Source organism: Gracilinanus agilis, chromosome 3 (assembly GCF_016433145.1).
Source record: "Gracilinanus agilis isolate LMUSP501 chromosome 3, AgileGrace, whole genome shotgun sequence".
NCBI classification, from domain to species: domain Eukaryota; kingdom Metazoa; phylum Chordata; class Mammalia; order Didelphimorphia; family Didelphidae; genus Gracilinanus; species Gracilinanus agilis.
The window spans coordinates 609,565,184-609,586,186 of record NC_058132.1 but is presented as its reverse complement, the minus strand read 5'-3'; the positions used below and the strand labels follow the sequence as shown (position 1 = coordinate 609,586,186).

The 21,003-nt window shown below is 33.3% G+C and overlaps 1 protein-coding gene across 1 annotated transcript in view; it reads right to left on the bottom strand.

Moving 5' to 3' along the window:
* Positions 1-21,003, bottom strand: part of SPAG16 (sperm associated antigen 16) — a 1,250,545-nt gene that overhangs the window by 1,077,681 nt on the left and 151,861 nt on the right. The window contains exon 10 of the mRNA XM_044667518.1: positions 18,002-18,129. Within this exon, the coding sequence (XP_044523453.1) occupies positions 18,002-18,129 (128 nt within the window). The remainder of the gene's footprint in view (positions 1-18,001; positions 18,130-21,003) is intronic.

Below are 21,003 nucleotides of genomic sequence, written 5' to 3'. Positions count from 1 at the left end.
GAAGAAAACTACATCTTGATAAAAAGTACAGTATGAAGTAATATCAATATTAAACAAATGCATCAAATGGTGAAGCATCAACATTTTTAAGGAAGGTAAATGAGTTATATGAAGAAATAGAGAGTAAAAGTATATTTTCTCTTCTCAGTACTAGATAACCAAAAAATAAACTAGAAGGAAGTTAAGGAGATAAATAGAATTTTAGAAAAGTTACATCAGATAGCTCTCTGAAGAAAACTGAATGGAAATAGAAAGAAATATAGCTTTTTCTCAATGGTACATGGTACCTACCAAAAAACTGATTATGTATTAATGCATAAAAACCTCACAACCAAACAAAGAAGTGCAGAAAAATTAAGTGCCTTCTTTCAGGAAATGATGCAATAAAAATCACATTCAATAAAGGACTATGGAAGGAGAGGTTATTTAGAAACTAAATAGTCTAATCTTGAAGAATGAATGGGTGAAAGAACGAATCATAGAAGCAATAATTTCATTAGAGAATGACAATTAGACAAGATATGAAAATTTATGATATGTAGCTAAAGCAGTTCTTGATGCAAATTTTATGTCTAAATAGTTACATCAACAAAATAAAGGATGAGCAGAACAATGAATTGGGCATGCAATTAAAAACTTAAAAAAAGAACAAATTAAAAATTCTCTAAACAGTAATTCAAAAATTTGGGAAATCTAAGGAGAGATTAGTAAACATCTTTGGCTATGCCAAGTCAAACAGTTGTCATTCCCATGGCAGGTTTTCTTACATTTCAAAATTTATTGCTCCTTCATGAAAATTAACTAAAGTTCATTTAACAATATGAAGGCAAAAAGATAAGGTATTATGCTTCATCAGCCTGTGAATAAGGAAGATTTAGGTATAAAGCTTTATGGAATGGCAGAAAGAGCATTAACTATAGATAATCTTGGTTAAATTTCATTTCTAAGGCTTGCTGTGACAATGGCCAAATTATTTAATCTCTCAATTTCAATTTCTTTACATTTAAAATGAAGGGGTTGGCCTAGAGGAAATCAATGGATCTTTCTAAGAAGTTATCCATGATCATATGCTTTTGCCTTTGATAAACACTTGAGAAAGTCATTTAAATTCTCAGTGCCCTGAAGCAACTTTTTAACACAATAAATTGCAGAAGAGTCATCAATCTAAATTAGTTGTCAGTCTGAATTCACTGATGAAATCATAGGCCCTGACTAAAACAGAGAAATAAATAGGTAAGAGAAGGAAAAGGAGGGAATCTGAAGAAAACAGCTGCAGAATGTTTTAACACCAAAAAGGCAGAATTTGCATGTCATTCAAAAATTAAAAATACTTGTATTTTTCTTTATATTGTAAGGAGGCACTGAAAACCATTAGAGTTAAGATTTATCATCCAGAGTTATGATGAAGTTGTTTTGTATCTTTGTCTTCCTTGTTTCTGACCTTATTACTAATAGTGTATTACAGATTTCAGAGAAAGGTTTAATAAGTCATAGTGAATTTTTCTGGGACATTTATGAAGTGTCTTTATGATGTGAAGAATTATTTTGGTCTACTTTCCCCAGAAACATTTATAGAATGTGTCAACATTAGTCAGTCAAAGGATGTGACACTTCATTATTCTTACTATTATCATTGTTACTAATCATTTAAACTACCAATAATGAACTATACATTGTAATCAATCAAATTTACAACTAGAAACTATCACATATAAATCATCCACTTGACCTAAAGACTTTTCTCCTATTAAATAACTAAGCTACTGTTACATCTGAGTGCTGCCTTTTTACCTTAAAGTTATTGGGACATCATTTAATTAAATAAAAATTAGGAAATTTCTGAAAGCAAATTATATTTTCCAATCCACATTCCAGTACTTCCTCAGAAAAATAAAGTTCTCTTACCTATTATTCTTGTAGCTTCCACCACAAACTTTCATAAAATGTCTGATAATAAATACCATTTATACAACCTGCCACAGGATTGAAAAATCGGACTACTTAATGAAAAAATTGTAATATAATTATTGATCATACAGCATCAGCAAAGAATTAGCCCCTTGATTACTATCACCATATCTCTAAACTACTGGAGGAAACTTAGTTTCCCATTTATTTTAACAAAGTTATCTAACCCAAAATGCATCTAGTTAGACACTATTTTCTCTAAGCTTTTAAGTCTTCCCAAGGACAGATGTGATTATGAAGGGTCATTGCTATTTTTCCTGCAACAAAAGCTTTCATTACTATCAATTCATGGCCCTCTAAATTAAAAATGACTTTACATACTATAATATAAATATAAATATAAACTATAATATAAATATAAGTCAACAACTTCAGTATGTCAATACCAGGACCAGACAGGATTATTGAATATTTAGATCCAATAAAGTGCAATAATCCAAGAACTAGAGGAAAAACAGTTCAAATAATATAATCATGTAAATAGAGTGGATCTAGTAAGAGAAAACTAGGAATCAGTAGAAACTTTCTCAAAGACAAGAGTATTAAAAGGCTAAAACTGATTTCCTAAGCCATTTTAGGAAATGAGACCTTTAGCAGAGATACTATAAAGAAACTTTATATTTGAACACTATTTGCAAAGTGTATGTAATTGGTAACCAATTTTATTGATTAAATATACAATTTATTCCCCTAATTGAAACCATAAATAAAAAGATTTTACCCCTTGTAATTGTAATTATTGCAACCACATGATTCACTTCAACTTCATTATTAAAAGAACAACTAAAAGCTAGATATAGACCAATATCTCACCCCAAATACCAAGAAAACGTCTAAATGGGTATATTATTTAGATATAAAAAGTGATCTGGGACAATCCTGAAAGACATGATGGAGAATGCTATCCACCTCCAGATAAAGAACTGTTGAAGTCATCTTTCACAACAATGTATTTATGGTTTTATTTTGGGTTTTGGTTATATATGAATGTGCTCTTACAACAATGACCAATTTGGATATGTGTTTTGCATGACAATCAAATGAAATTTAAATAATAATCATTTTCACTTTATTAAATTGAAAGGGGTTTCTAAAAACAAAACCAACATAACCAAGATTAAAAGTAAAGCAGAAAGCTGGGGGTAAACATTTTTTCTTTATAGTATCTCTGATAAAGGTCTCATTTCTCAGAGGAAGAGAGGACTGACTCAGATTTATAAAAAATATAAGTCATTCTCCAATTGATAAATGGTGAAGGGATATAAACAGGCAGTTTTCAGATGAAGAAATCAAAGCTATCTCTAGGCATATGAAAAAATGCTCAAAATCATTCTTGATTAGAGAAATAAAAAATAAAACAACTTTGCAATACCACCTCACATCACATATTGGCCAATATGACAGAAAAGAAAAATGTTAATTGGGGTGATTTGAGAAAGTATGGACACTAATACAAATATGCTGTTGGTGAAGTTGTGATCTGATCCAACCATTCTGGAGAGTAATTTGGAACTAAGCCCAAAGGAGTCTAAAACTGCATTCCTTTTTATTCAATAATACCACTACTGGGTCTGTATCCCAAAGAGTTTTTTTTTTTTAAGTTTTATGATCATTGATGTATTTGCTTTGTTGTGAGAAAGTTTACTTAATTATTATTTAGGAGACCTAGCAGCCAGGGCTGGAGAATTCCAAATAGAATGGGGAAGCAAGAAGTGTGGCTCTCTCTCTGAGACAGACTCCATGATGGTTGGGACAAGCTGTAACTGACCCTGGGAGACCTCAGAGGAAGTGGAGTTTGTACCCTGATTCCCTGGGATCCTGAAGGAAGACTATCATCTACTTGTGGGAGATTTTGGTAGAGACTATTAATCACAACCTGAGTTGCAGTTAACTTGGGCTGGGTTAGTTCCCAGAATCTACCTACCTGAAGAGTACAGATAGTGGTCCTAGAAGAGCTGCAACATTGCTGGAGTGTGTCAGGACTCTGCTGTGAGGATGCCCACTTTAGTCCTGCTATTTTTGGGGCTCTGTCTTGTTTTAGGTCTCAGTTTAGTGTAGATAAGTTCCTCTCCTGATCCTGTGGTTTGCCCATAGTCTGGAAGTATAGAAACCCCTATTCCCATCCTTTAGACCATAGTTCCCTTAATTAAATTTGTTACAAACCTTCTTGTCATTTGCCTGCTGGTTTTCACAGACAACTTGTCTATGTGGAGCAGAGTGATAGTTAGGCCTAACTGTCACTTCTGTCAACAGACATTTTCCTTAACAATTAACAAATTTCCCTAATTTGTTAAGTCCCCACCTTTTGTCATTCCTGTCTCCTACACACCCTTCTGAACCCACATATAATATTTAAGTTAACTCCCCTGATTTTCCCCATAAGAGCTTAGAGGAGTAAAGCAAAAGCCCCAGATGTTAGAGGAGCTTTAAGTCTTCCTTTAGTATCAACAGGAAGTCAGATGATAGAACTAAACTTCCTTTGGAATTCCCTCAACCAATCACCTTATTGATTCCTCAGGAAGAATTGCCTCCTGGTATTGTAATGCAAGGTGGCTAACAGAAACTTTTTGCTTCTGTAATTTCTAACGGTCACAAAAAGTCAGTTAAACATCTCAGAATGTTCAGAAAGTCAGTTAGAACTTAAAGCTATAAATAGAGGTGAAGTTCCAACTGAAGGGGCTTTTGCCTTCTGGCATTCGCTGTGGCTGGAGGCTTTTGCTTTGGCTTAACCTGTTGGCTTTGGCCTAATTACTTTGGCCTTGGGCTGTGCTTATTTTGTTTTGGGGAGATTTGGACTTATCTCATTTCTATGGTCCTCTCCCTGATCTCCCATCTCTATCCCTCCCCTTTCCCTGAATTTCCTTTGGATCCTGGTTGGAAGGGAGGGCTTGGTGTTTAGACATTGTGGGTTTAGTTTCTATAGGCTAGTAGAGAATCCTCAAATAAGTTACCCCTAATTTAATGATTTGATAAAGACTTTGCTTAATAGGCAGTCAAATCTTTCTGACTGGGAGAGCCAGTCTCTCTCTCTGTCTAAATCTCTCCGGGACCCATCCCCCACCCTCAACCCTCTCCCTAGCAGCAATTAGAAAACCCTGAACCCCATCCCCTTCTGACTGAGCTGGTATTAATAAATCCCCTTATTACCTACTCAAACCCTGTGGTGAATCATTGTGTCAAAAATTAAGGCTCAAGAGGAAGGAATCATTTTCTTTTTATTTCTTGAGAGAACTGGGGGCATCCATCTTGGCAGGAAGTACCTACCTCAAGACTTCCTCCAGCCATCAGTTTGGCTGGCAGGGAGGGGCCCTGCCTTCCCTTACCTTCTTCCTCCTCCAATCATCTTATAATCACCTAATACCCCCATTATCCTTCCTCACACCCAAATTGCGTTCCTTGACCAACTCAGATTATAATTACTTATTTCTTTATAACAGTATCAATGGATAGTTAACTGATGATAACTATATCAGTGTTGTTAGGGTATTAATGATGGTCAATAACATATGACTACTAAAATTGATGATAGTAATTAATCACAGCTTCAGAGAGTAAAGCTGGATACCACTCTGTCCCTTCAAGTTCCCTTAGAACTCCTTTGAGGCTGTCTTGTTGCCAGACCATCCAACAAAAGGTCATTAGCTGGTTTTATAACAAAGATTTTACTTGATATAATCAAATAACAAGGGAAACTGAGGGAAGGGAAGAGGGTTTTAGGAATCCCTAAATGAAATCTAATCTTAGCTCAAAGTATATAATCTATCAGCTTCAGAAGGTAGAAGGCTGAGCTGAGCCAGCCAGGCCCACTGGCCGACTTGACCTGCTTTGGTGGACACAGCCTGCCTATAGTCGGATTATATTGCAGCTTGATTGAAGATAATTAGATGGATAAATCTTCTGTAGTAATTTGTTGAATGGTTTTATTTGACCCTAAAGCTCAGTAGTAATCCTGTAACTTTCAGGTATATTGATTGATTCTTGGCTTGATTAATAAATAGAGGAGAGAAAGATTTGCCCCGACCACCCTGGATCCCCGGTTCCAGAATGAGTCACTGGGTTAATTTTATCTCTCCCTTATATAGGGCACAGCCCAACTGAGGATTGGTCTCATGTCCTGGTATGGCATCAGGAATCTCCCAAGATTCTAAGTGTCCAACTGGCAACTCTGCCTCCAGACATGGCTTCTTGTAAATCCTGCAAAACTTAACTTACAAAAGGGGGGGAAATGTACCTAATTGTACAAAAATATTTATTGCAGCTCTTTTTTGTGACTGTAAAGAATTTTAAATTGAGGAGGTATGTATCAATTGGGGAATGGATGAACAAGATGTGGTATATAATTATGATGGCACATCTATAAGAAATTAAAAACAGCATGGCTTCAGAAAAATCTGGGAAGATTTACATGAACTGATGCAAAGTAAAATGAGCAGAACCAGAAGAACAAAGTATGCAGTTTTTTTTAATAAACAAATGGAAATAGCCTATTTATTCTCATCAATGCAATAATCCAAAACAATTCCAGGCACTCGGAATAAAAAATTAAATCTGCCTTCTGAGAAAGAACTGATGAAGTCTGAATGCAGACTGGAGCATACAACATTTTTTTCTTTTTGAAGAAGGAAGAGGAAGAAGGGATAGAATTTGGAATTTAAAATTTTTTAAAGAATATTAATTGTTTTTACATATAATTAGAGAAAAGTAAAATGTTATTAAAATAGTATGAATAAAATATTAATAGGATAAAATAAATTATGTATATATGCATATATATTGTCAAGCAAATAAACCAACCAATTGGATATATCCTAAAATAAAAGTCTGATTCTTTACCTCTCCAAAAAAATAGGAGGCATATTTCATCATCAGTCTTTTGATATCATAATTTTTCAAATTTCTCAGATCTTTCAAAATTATTTTACTCATATTATTATTATGTTCACCACAAAATTGTTACCCTAGTTTTGTTCATTTCCATCCAAATCACTTCAGACAAATGTTCCCATGTTTATTTGAATCTTTCATATGAATACTGTACGTTTTTATGGTATAGCAAAATTCCAATACATGCATATATCAAAATTTTTTGTCAATTCCCAATAGGTGGGGACCACTTTTGCTTCCAGTTCCTTGCTTCAACAAAAAGCGTTATCTTGCTATAAGTATTTTGGTACTTCAGTGTCCTTTCTCTCTTCCTTTCTCTTCCTTGTAATCACATCTAATAGTAGTATTACTAGCTCAAAGGATATATCCAGTTTAGTGACATTTTGAGGAATAATTCCAAATTGTTTTGTTCCCAGAATAGAATTCATTTATATTTTCTAGCAGGTTATTAGTGAAATTGTCTTTCCACAATCCCTCAACAAACTGATATTTTTCCTTTTGGTCATCTTTTTGCTGTGAGACAGACATTAGAGCTATTTTAATTACTATTTCTATTATTAGTAGTAATTTAGAGTATTTCATATGGTTATGATAAACTGTATTTCTTCATATGAAAATTATCTGTTCTTAACCTTTTACCACTTACCTATTTATATACAGCTCCTATTTTTGTATATTTTATATAATAATTACATATATATACATACATATATATCTTTACCAGAGAAAATACTGTAATGATTTTCCATTTCCCCAATATTTTCCATTATGGTCTAACTATAAATATATATAGTTAATATATACATATATATATAATGAGTATTATATATATTGCATATATATTATATATATATATATATATATATATGTAATAGAATGGACTTGGAACCATTAATATATCAGTCCAAATCCTGCCTCAGATATTTCTATTTGTGTGATCTTTGGCAAATGCCTTAACATCTATCAACTTTAGTTTTAAGTAAAATGTGGATGATAATAGTATATATATTTGTGGTTGTGTAAGTCAAATGAAATTTTATGTATATCTGTATACATATGTAATGAGAGAGAATAAATATTATAAACTTTAAAGTTCTATATAAATGTTAGTAGTTTTTATTATCATTATTGCTATGGAGAAGCTTCTCAATTTTGTTCAAACAACTCTATATTTTGTTTTAGAAAGAATTCTTCTCCAACCAATTGCTTTAAAAGTGACATGTTCCACCATATAATATTGCATATGTACGTCTGTGTGCCTGTGTGATATGACCTTAAATATTTAGGTCATTAACCATTATGAGTTTATTGTTGAACTTACCATGACAGGCTATTATAAACTTAATTTATTCCAAGTTGTTTTCTAGTTATATCAATAGTTTTCATGAAATTAGAAGTTATTCTCCCAGTAATTGGTGTCATTGAGTTTATCAAAAATTATACTACTATGGTTGATTGCTTCTGGGTCTTATTTACCTAATTCATTCCATGGATCATTTTCTATATTTTGAACATTATGAAATTTTTTGATGATTACTGACTTTCAGTAAATTGAAATTATATACTGCTAGTCTCTCTTCATTTTTGCTTTAATATTTTTTCATTTATAACTATTGAGATTCTTCACCTTTTGTTCCTCCAGATTTCTGTTATCATATTATCTGGATATATAAAATGATAATTTGGTATTTTTATTGGTATCTTGTTAAATCTGTGAATTAATTTAGGTGGCATCATAATTTTTATATTGGCATGGGCCCAATCATTTAATTATTATGTCTTTAATTATTAATAACATTGCTTTATTTCCACAATTTTTTTATTTTTGAATTTTTTGAATTTTTGGAATGCAGTTTTGGAACTGCATTCATATAAATTCTTAATGTCTTAATAGGTGGGCTCTCAGATATTTTAAGTATTCTGTAGTTTTAATCTAAAGTTGTTTTGAGTGGGATTTATTTTTTCTAGCTCTTCCTTCTAGGGTTTTTTAGTCATATATGGGAAGACTGATGATTTTAATGGATTTATTTTATATTTTTGCTACTCTATTGAAACATAATTATTTCTGTTAGTTTTAGTTGAATCTTTAGAGTTTGCTAAGCAGACCACTATATTATCTGAAAATAATATTATTTCTTGTTTTCTTATGCTCATTTCCTCAAAATTTTTTCTTATCATTGCTATAAAGCAGAAATAACATTACTATTTCTATCATTCTATTAAAATAATGATGACTTGTCTAAGGGAAATCATACATAGTTCAAAATTGTCAAGTAGAAATATTAACTTATATATAACATAAAATCTTTGTAACCATAAATATAATGTAATTCTGGAATGAATGGAATACAAATATTAAACCTATTCCAGTGAGCAGATATGTGAAAAAATCATCATTATTTTTTTTTATTCTTACGGGTTTGGAAAAAAAAAGTTCACCTCAAGGCTAGTTCATTCTTTGATTATTCAAATTTGGAACACATTATGAGACAATTATTCACCAAATAAATTTTGAGTACAAAATATATACTCCACAACTCAGCCAGTCAGGGCTACCTAGAAGCTTCAAGACAAAGCCTGCCAGCGACAGCCTGTTAGGAGAAGAGTTCCAGAGTTTGCATATTTGTGCCACAAAAGAAATCTTGGTCCTAGAATACAGATGAGACTCACTTTCTTCTTGATAAATAGATATAAAATGCTGCATATTCTGTCATGTACATTGGCTTGGGTTGGTAGGTTAAGCTTAACTATTTTCCTTTATTAGGGAGGTTTATATGATATGGATATGTGGTATAATAGAAAATTACTCTGATATAAAAGCCAGACTGAAGACTATTATTATTGCTACTACAGCTGCTGCTACTACTACTACTTGGGTTTCAGTTGATCCTTCTTTCTCCAGATTATTTAGGGAAAAAAAAGATTCTCCACCCCCCCCCTTGAGTTATACATACATGAAAAGAATCTGTTGAGCCCAATTCCCAATTCCTTGAGGTCCAGGGCAGCCCTGCATATACCAGCAGGGCCAGTTCCCAATATTCATTAGTTCCTGGATGGGCTGTATTATCTGACACTAATTGCAGGATTAGGGGATTGCAAAGTGAGTCCTATGCAGTTCCTGCTACTTCGGAGGTCCCTTATCAAGAATGATTAGTCGTGACAAAGCACCGTCCTTCCATTCTATAATTTCCTTTTCCACATGTGTCTACACAAAATTGTGGTTCAGTGATTTTGCAACAAAATATCAAAAGTATGCTAAAGGTGGTCAGGGCTGGGTGAGACTACAGCAGGAAAGAAATCTCTGAATGGGTAACAGAAAAAATAGGTATGTTGGTAAGTTTGAAAGGTTTGAGGGAGCATGGAGGAAAGTGAGAATGGGATGCTAAGTGAAACCCTCCACCTCAGTGTTTTCCACTATTGATTCATAGAAGTATCTTATTTGAAATGATTTTAATGTTTCTACCACTGGCACAAAATTGTTCTTTTTTGTTTTAGTTTTGGTTTCTTTTTTTTTATTCTTTTTTTTAAACCCTTAACTTCTATGTATTGGCTCCTTGGTGGAAGAGTGGTAAGGGTGGGCAATGAGGGTCAAGTGACTTGCCCAGGGTCACACAGCTGGGAAGTGTCTGAGGCCAGATTTGAGCCTAGGACCTCCAGGCTCTAAGCCTGATTCTCAATCCAGTTTTGGTTTCTTTTGAGAGTCCGTGGCAGCAGAGGAAAATGTCTAGCCTTCCCTTTGCTCATCACATGATACTTCCTTTCACTTACTGGGAATTATATATAATCAGGCAAATGTCATTATTATGTAAAATAAAAAGCCTTAAAAAACAAAATTAAAACTACATTTATGAATTAATGGTTTGTTCATTCACTGCTTCAATAGCCTCAGTTTTCTTCTGGCAATTTACAAGGAACATATGCATACATGCATATATATAATACACATATATATACACATAAAAACATGTAATACTATAAATCACAACTGAGCTGAGAATATAAAAATCTTGAGGCATTAAAGAAAGACTTAATTGGCTCAAGAGCAGGGACTACTAGTTAATTCTAAGTTAATCAGAAATCAATTAAACAGAACATTTTCATTGTGGGGTTAACTGTTAAGCAAAACTTTGATGAATAATCTGTTGAAATACTACCCATTCTCTTATGACCATATTGTACTTCTAAATGAAGATATAAGCTGGATTGAGCAAATAGTATCCCAGAGGTATGACAACGGTGTCATTAAAGGTGTATTAAAATGCTATAGTTGGAACATATTGCAATAAGTTTTGCAAAACAAGGGTAAAGCTACTAGTAATACAATAGAAGAACAGCAATTATAATGGAATCATTTCTGTCATTCTGTTTGAGACAAATCATAGCTGCCTTTTACTGAACTTGTTAGGATTTGAAAGCTAAGTAAGAGTTAAATTACTCTCACATATCTCTGAAAATATTTTATATAAGAAAATAAATGAGAAAAGTTTATTTTTACTAAATGAATTTTTCTTTTTTTGTAATAATGCCCTAGTAACATATAAATAAAGTGTTTTATGGCTATGGAATATTCTCAACTGTACTTTTTTTCTCTCTCCATTTGGTATTATCAAAATCCTAGTATTTTATAGTTAGAAGAAATCCGAGTAGTCAACTTGGCAGATTCATTGTTGACAAAGAATCTTCTTTATAGCCTACCTGAAAACTGTTCATCCAGACATGTGAATATCAAGGAAAGGAAACCTGTCACCTTTTAAGGCAGTCCATTCTATTTAGGGAAAGGTCTAACTAGGAGAAAAGATGACACTGAGGTCATGTCTAAATTTTCCTCTTTGAAATTTCTACTCACTATTCCTATTTCTACTCTCTGGGACCAATAGAATAAGTCTAACTGCATTATACTTTGACAGCCTTTCACAAACTTAAATAAAACTATCTTGGGTGCCAAGACTATCTTCCCAGACCATTCAAATGGGGCTTATCCAAGGGGTTCACAAGAGTTTCAACCTTCATAGTTACATTTCTCTGGCTATTCTCCAGTTTATCAATGAACCTCTAAAAATGCTCCCAGAATTTACCATGATACTCTAGAGGTGCTCTGATTAAAAGAGGGATTAAAGAAGAACTATTTTTTCCTTCATCCTGAAAGGTATTCTTCTCTTTTGTTAAAATTATTGTTCATGTTTTTCAGTTATTAAGCATTTTTTCACTCCTACCTCCTCTACCATTTGGAAAAAAAGAGAGAAAAAGGATAAAAAAAGAAATGATGCACAGTTAAGAAAAGCAAGTTCCCATGTCACACTAATCAAACTTCCAAAGTATTATTTAAAGGACTAGAAAATGTAATAATGAAATTCTTCTAGAGGAGCAAAGGGCCAAGAAGCTCAAGTGAAATGATGGAAAAGGTGGGAAGGAAAAGTGCCTACCCAGAGAGTATCAGATCTCAATGTCTTTTACAAAGCAGCAGTTCTTAAAACAATTTTGTATCAGTTAAGAAAAGGGTCTGCAGAATAAATTAGGTATTCAACATCTTGAAGTGTACAAATCCAATAGAATAATGTCCACCTCTTCTTGGCCTTTTGGCTAAGATCAAGTGTAGTAACATAATGTTCAATAAATCCAAGGAACCCAAATACTGAGGTTAGAATTTACTATGTGATAAAAACTGCTGGGAAAACTGGGTAGCCACATGGCCGAAACTGGATTTAGCTATTTCTCTCAGTGAAGCTCAACTTGGGAGTACATTCATCTATACACACACACACACACAAATACCCGCATGTGTGTATGTGTGTTTGTTTTTGTGTCTATATGTGTGATTGGAATCTAGTTAGCATAAACATATTAATATAATTTTCATTTATGAATCTTAACTGCCTTACTATTCCCAATGCTTAAAAAGGGAAATGTCTATGGAAACAATTTACAAAGAATACAAACTGTAATTTGCAAGAATGTTTCCTGTTTTAAATAATGTGTTTAATGATAATGGGAAGAAGAGAAATCTAATAATTAAGATATAAGAATGCTGGGATCTATAGAAACTGTTTATTCTAAGTTCAAACTCTTCTGTAAGTCTATTAAAATGTTAATTATTCTGGTCCGTTTTATGTCCAAAATTATTATATTAAATAAAATCTTGTCATGCTCAACATCTAGTAATAAAGTATTTGGATTTTTACTAAAAAATTGTATTCCAAATTTCTAGTGGAAACCAGAATGTCCAAGTCTTCCAAAAATTCTTTTCTTCCAATAAACTGATGAATTACATGATACTTTAATCATGTCATTAATTAACCAAAATAGGAATTTTCAATGAATGTAGTAGATGAAAAATATTATAGTTAAAATTAATGCCTCTTACTAAATAGCAGGAATTATCTAAAAAGGAACATTAAGCCAACAATATCTTCATGACATAAAAATGTATATAACCTCTTAATGCCATCGGTTGTACAAAGAGAACTCATTGAAACTGTAAATGCCATTTGTATCTTTATTATTAGAACACTATATCAAAGTGTGCATGTATATAAAGAAATTAAATGTTTATGATTCCACATTAATAATTAATTTATAAAAATTCCCCAAATGTAAAAAAACTGCCATGAAAGGCTAGCCACACATTTTTAAATGAATGTTAATACTTTTTAAGAATAAGATGAATATGATTTGTCAAGTTTGCTTTGACCCAGGGACCTAATGGAATGAAGATGAGACTGAAGCTGTGATTTTCATGATAAGGAAAATTACCCTTTCAATGTAGCCTGGAACTTTCTTCACAATGTAGAATCCTAGAGAATTGCATGGGACAACTTGCTCAGGTCACCAGAACCAGTATTTTGGTAGAAGGACTTGAACTCAAGTATTCCAAACTCCAAAGCTCTTTGTCTAACACTCCATGCTGTGGATTCACTGAATGTGGAAAATTCCCTTTCTTTCTGGTGGACAGTGAATGGGATATTTAGATTAATTTGTTATTCTCATTATTTCAGTTATTATATATATATATATATATATATATATATATATATATATATATATGCGCCAAAGATGGGCTACTAAATCGCCAAAAAACAAAGATGAAGTGTTAAACATTTATTAAGAAGACTACAACAAATATAGTATTTCATTGAAAAGAATCAGAATCTTATCATGTTTAAAGTTTGAGATTAATTGGCATGACAACTTTGTTTGCACAATACAATAGAGAAATTGCTTGGTTTTTGTGGGTAGAATTCCACATTTTAGTGTGGAAAGCAGCTGCCATAATAGGAAAAAATCAGCTAACGCTGGAATTAGAAGACCTATCTGGGGTTTGGCTTGACCCCCCCACCAACTGAATATAAAAAAGTCACTTACCACCTCTATGCTCTTCAGCTTTCTTATCCATTAAATGACATTTGCACTTCCCATTTCACAAGTTGCTACAAGGAAAATTCTTTACAAATTCTACAGCATTTTAGAAACATGCCCTGTTGGAATCCTTACAAATATACTAATTTGAGTGCTCCTCTAATAAACTGACTGCTATCAACTTGGAAGAAAACATTCTAACATCATGAATTCTTAAAATGCATTGAAGCAAAGGGAAAAGCAGGTTGAGATGGTGGAAAAGAAGCCAGCCTTGAAGTTGGGAAGTCCTGGATTCCAGCCTTGCTTCCAGTTCATTCTAGCTATGTGTCCCTACAGGACACTTTACTCTGTGCAGCTTCATTCAACAATTTATTAAGACTCTGTTGCATAGTAGATGCTGTTTTGAAGGAATGAGATTCTCCTTTGGGAGTTCCCTCCACTAGTGAAATCACAGGTACAAAAACAAAACAAAACTTACCTCTCTGAAATCTGTATAGAAATAGTGAACTTAGTTTCAAGTAGTAGACTATTTTCAAATATAATATTTGCATGTTTACTGATCAGTTGCTATGAGGGAGCATTTATATGTCAAAGCTTATGAGATATCTTAACTAATATAAATTTAAACTCAATTTAAAATGCTCCTGATTCTTGAACTTAAGGAAATTCATACTTTACAAATTCAAGTTATTAAAATATTTCTCATTTAAAATTCAACTGGCATTAAGTTATGTAGTTGTCTTATAATAGTATTAAAGAATCTAAAGTGAAAAGTCTTTCAACCAACTGACTATTTGTATTTTGAAAGCATTGCCACATTCTTGATGAACTCTTTATTTCAGTATAACAACCTTTTGATGTATTTTTTCTTATTAGGTACCAAGAATCAACTCATCATTATATACTTAAAAAAGTTTCCTTGTCATTTAGGTACCACCAATGGGTGGAAATTTACTTGCAGATATTATATCCAACAGTAGGAAGAGAAACATTTTGCCTATAATCCACTGCAAAACAATTTACTCATTGATAATACCAATAAAACTTCAATTGCAATAATGTTTTTTTCCAATAAGATTCTTTGATTCCCTCAAAAAATGTCAATTGTAAACTATATTTAATAGGAACAAAGAGATGACGAAAGGAATATTCAGTCAACAATGATTGTCTCATGTGATTGTTTCAATCTGTTGTGCCAATATACACTAATGAAAAAACATAGGCATAAATTTCACCAATAAGAAAATATAAAAAGCCTGTTAGAATTAGAAAACTACAATTTTTTTAAACCCTTACCTTCCATCATGGAATCAATACTCTGTATTGGTTCCAAGGCAGAAGAGTGGTAAGGGCTAGGCAATGGGGGTCAAGTGACTTGCCCAGGGTCACACAGCTGGGAAGTGTCTGAGGCCAGATTTGAACGCAGGACTTCCCATTTCTCTAGGCCTGGCTCTCAATCCACTGAGCCACCTAGCTGCCCACAGAAAACTATAATTTAGAATTAGAAAAATATAAAATATTTATGTTAACATAGAAAACAGTATATATAAAACTTTATTATTGATTGGCTATAACCAACCTTAAAACGTTTTTGTTTCTATATTGTAGTAGTTAAAAGTTGGTAAACAGGTGATAAAGTGAAATATGATATAGAAAAGAAACTGGTGTGAGGTACGAATAGAGAAAGAGATAAAAGGAGAGAAGCAAAAAGTATAAACTGTTAGCTAAGCTATTTACTGGGCTGCAGCTTCCAGTGTTATTATGTATTGTTTACTACAATTTAAAATACTGATAAACATTAAACACTACTTGCAGTTCTTCAACTGCTCTCTAATCATTAATCTTTTTATTTCAAGTAAGTTAATAAAAGCAAGCCACCATAGTACAAATTATTCTCTGGACCACCTCTGCAATAACTAGGAAAGAGATCAAGCTGAGAGCTGGATACTCAGTCTGAGAGGCAGATCTGGCCTCTGGGTATCTAATGGTTCTCCATTCTTGTTTTTGTAATGATTGACCAAGTTTCCTTGCCTCTACATCTTTCAGTTCCCACATATAGGTCTCCTAAATTCCCACCTACAAAGCCATCTCAGTTACAGATACTAGAACCAAACTTGATGCCAATAGAAGAAAATATAAGGACTAGGTCCATAGGCTGGATAACAACATTGGGTAGAGCAGAAAGCCACTTACTGGATATCAGAGATAGTATTCCAAGTTACCCCTAAACTGTTAGTGATGATATATCAAATTAAGTTTAGGGATAACCCATTCAAAAATTTTTAATCTACCTAATTGTACCACATCTTGCCAAGAAAAACAGCATGAAAGGGCTCATACAATTTCTCACAAAATCTATATAAACTAAGTAGACCACAGTCTTGATCAACCAGTCTTGTAAGCAGGGTCAAAAATTGAATAATATGAAGGAGACAAAAGAAAGAAACTAGTGAGGAAATTCCTTTCAGCCCCCATCAAGCCCACCATTAGTCTGGGACACAGGCAAATCATTTCAGAAGCAAGACTAACAGAAGGACTAAGCAGAACTACCAGAGGTGGTGACTTGGAACCAAAACACTGCATGGACTCCATAGGGGAGTCCAATCAATACCATGGTTTGCACTCAGTCCTTGACAGACCCCCTGGTTCCATCCTCTACTGAGATGAAATAATATCTAATCCCTCAATCCTCTCCAATCCTGTGCTGACTGAACTTTACCTAATACCACTAATTTTAAATTGTAATTCTCCATATTTCTCTTTGCCCAATTTCCACACTATCTAATCCCACCAATTCTACTGTCAGAAACATTGTCTTCACTCTCAGGCACAACCCAGAAATGTGTGACTTTATAAGTAAGACAAAAGCATAAAAGAGAATGAGAGAAATATTAGTAGAAGAAGATTTTTAAAATATTCCACCTTTGATTAAATATAAGCCAATTATTTAGGTTCACAACCTATTTTGATATTTTAGTATATTAACCCAACATATATTTATGCATATATCATGTGTGATATATGTGTGGTATATAGGCATATACAAAAAAAGAAATAATTTTGCCAAATTTTACTTAATTCAATCCCAAGATTCTCTTCAGAATTTAAAGTCCAAATTTTTAGATTATATAAATAATGATTGAGAACATTATCATATTTGATAAATTAAGAGGTTAAAAAACCTCTTCTTGAAAAGCTTAGCATGTTACACAGACATACATATATCCATTGTATAAACAAGGTTTTCCTCCAAAATTTGCCAACAAATGATAATAAAACAATTATATCACATTTTGTTACCCTAGGATTCTACCTTGTTATAGATGTCTTTAAAAGGTGGACAAAGAAAAAATGCTTCTACAAGGGGGAAATCTGCAATAATATAAAACCAGACAGTTATATAAAATATTTCTGTATACATGCAACATGTGTTACATATACATAGATAATGCATGCCTGATACATACATATATATAAAATGTATATAGAATGAGATTCTATGTATTTTTAAGAAAATATGGGTATCCCTTTGCATATGGTATCTTCCTCATTAGAAACTGGAACTACAGCCTCTAAGTCACATATGCAGAAAAGTCCACTTAGTCTGCACTGCCATCATGTGCTGAAACCAATCTGTTAAAAAATCTCCAATGATTCTAAGTGGATTCATTTACTACCATAATAGCATTTTGAGAACTTGTTAAAAGCAAGCACTCTCACCATGAATGCCTAAAAATCACTAGAATTCTTACATATTAAAATATAAAAGTCATTATTAGATAGACAGAATTCTTACCAGCTCACTGGAAGCTCATGCAGTCTAAAAATGTTGCTTAGTTTGTATTCAGTTTTTGGTGGAGTAACATTCTCTTTGTAGAAATATAAGTTAGGATTTGGTTGTATATTGATGGGAAATTCTGAATCCTAGGAGGAACAAAATCCATGTACAACTTTTAGCAGCTAAATCAAATAAAATTAAATTAAATCATTTATTAATAAATTCCTACATTAACAGTTTCTAATTTTAACTCTCCCAGACCCCAACATAAGGCTTGCAATGTAGTTCTTTTAAAAATAATATCTTACCCATATTTTAATACAGAAAACTATAAAATATATATCTTACCCATATTTTAATACAGAAAACTATAAAATATATTTTAATGTTGGGTAAATTTCTATTAAAAAAGCAAAAATATTAAGATACCAAGTTATAGGATTAATTACCCTGACCCACTCATTAATTGTCCACAATTGACTAATTTAATCTTATCCTAATCTTTCCTTTTTTGCATAACATCCATGGATACAGGATCAAAGTTATATTTACAGTTGGGAGAGACCTTAGAGATCATCTAATTCAAACCTGAGAACCAGAAAGGAATCAAACTGAACCTGCGACTATTCCCTCCACTCAAGCTGACTTCAAAACTTGTTTATCATTAGTGGTTGTGGTCTCAAAATTCAAATGTGTGTATATGTTTATTGACAGAAAACATCACTCTTTGTGACACAATTATTTGTTTTATTTCAAGTTTCATTTGTTAAAGTGAAGCTCAAAAACTCCTCAGAGTAACCCAGGAGAATAATGTCCAGACCAATCTTAGAATGTTCTGAAAGCCTAGTCTATGCTCAATTTGCATTGCTACTTATTATTGGACTAAACTTGGGAATATTTTAAATTACCTATCACGACTTAATTATATTACCTGCATTTTTTCCATGTAAAAGTGCAGGAAGCCATCAAAGCCGATGACATTTGGCATAGCTCACTAGTTCTGAACCCCACACAGCAAGTGTCAGAAGGATGGTTATTCTGCTCAGCTTCCCCTATGTGACTCTTTTCTCAGTAGCATTCCCTTTTACTGAAATTATTGAAATCGGTATTCTTACTCAGCCCCAGGGAAACACAGAAAAACAATACAGGCTAATAGCAGAGCCCCCCACAGGCCTCCTATAACTCCTAGGATATTCCCTTACATGCAGTAATATGGAAATTCCCCTAGAAGTCATTTCACAACAAACCAGCATATAGTGAGTTAATGTTAAAGATTTTAGAACTCTTAACTCAGATTCCCATACACAGGTGCCTGCAAAAACAGGCCAGAATAGTCTCCATGCTTCCCCCCTCCCTGATCTGTTACACTACACATAAAAGAACAATGAATGAAATATGGAGAAATTGTCTCCCATGAAAAAGTCTATACTTTCTCACCACTGTGGCCCAAGAGATACATCAAACACGTCTAACACATTGTCTCTAGAAAAGATGAATGGTGAGAATGGATTTCCATGCCAAGATTTTGTGTGATCTCAAAGCATATAAAATAAACTTTAATCAAGGCAAAGCAGAAAAGCTTTCTGTGTCTCTGGCTGTTTTTTATTCCATCTCCGCTTAATTGTCCTGCCCTCAACATAACTAGACTACCAGGACAGGTTCCCATCATAAAAGTAGTGAAAGAGATAAAGGTTTAAAAATGTCAAGCCGTGTGTTGAGGAAGACCACCCAGTAAGAGCCTATTCTAAAATTTCCTCATTATATATTTTACCAAATTGCTTCAGTAGCAGTATTGAATAAAATTAAATTCGATAAGTATTAAGTGCTTGCTCCTTGCAAGGATTGTGTTGGATACTAAGTATACATAATGAAAAAAAGCCATTGCCCTGCTTTCAAAGCATGTAAAATATCCTGCATAAAACAAAAAGTTTGGTAAGAGCAAAGGATCAATTCAGGCAAAATGCTCACAAATTTAAGAAGGATACGAATGCTTTCAACTGGTGATATCTAGGGGCATCAGGGAATAGTTTTTGGAGCAAGTAGCATCTGATGAGACTGTAGTAAGGAAATTAGGATATTGATTAAGCATTGATTAAAATAAGATATTTGATAGAGAGATTTCTGAGAGTGCAGGCAAGGCAGAGTGTTGGTCGTGAGACCAGAACTTAGAAGGAGGAACACAGGAAAAGCTTCTGATTGTTGGTGAGGTCCACTCACTGAATGATGGACTTTCTCTCTGGCTGCTGGTGGAGGCAGACATCTGAGACTTGGTTCTGTGCTTGTGAAAGGGAAGAGAGAGAACTCTGAAAACCATCTGAAGAGGTTTTCTACTTTCCTGATGGAGAGAAGTCGGCTCTAAGAAGAAGCTGGTAGATCTGTTTTGAGGAAGAACAATTTTGGAGAAAGAGAAAGACGGAAGGCTATTTGCCTGGATTCTGGGCCATACCAGAGTTACCTTCTTGTCAATTAGCAGCTGCCATCTTGGTTGACTGAATCTATATGTCCTTGGAGATATCTTTATCAAATTAGGTTAAGTGAATAAGGATTTTAGTTAGATAATAGTCAGAGAGCATTTTGGGTTTTTTGTTTTGTTTTGTTTTTTATTAAGTGCTATGCAGTTTTAGTGTATCTGGAAGAACTGAAGGCTCTGTTGTGAGACAGACATAGAAGGTGGGTGAAAAGTTAGTTCCCCTTTTAGTGGTAACATTTACTTGTTATTAATCCTTATACTTATATCTTTTAATTATAATTAAATAGATTTTTATGAATTTATAGTTTCCAAGTAAAGTGCACATCGGCCTGGTAAAGGGAAGTCACTACTGGCTTTCCTTCTGAGGGGAGAATTGAAAGATACGTTTGTGAACAACAAAGTATCTTACCACAGTCTCCCTTCACAACAACACAGATAATCTAAATACTTCAACACTCAACAAATTTGTATTGTAGTATCTCTCAAAGGGAAATTGGATCTGAAGTAGTTAGGAGGTTGAATTATGGTCCCATATCTGCTATTTTGTCAC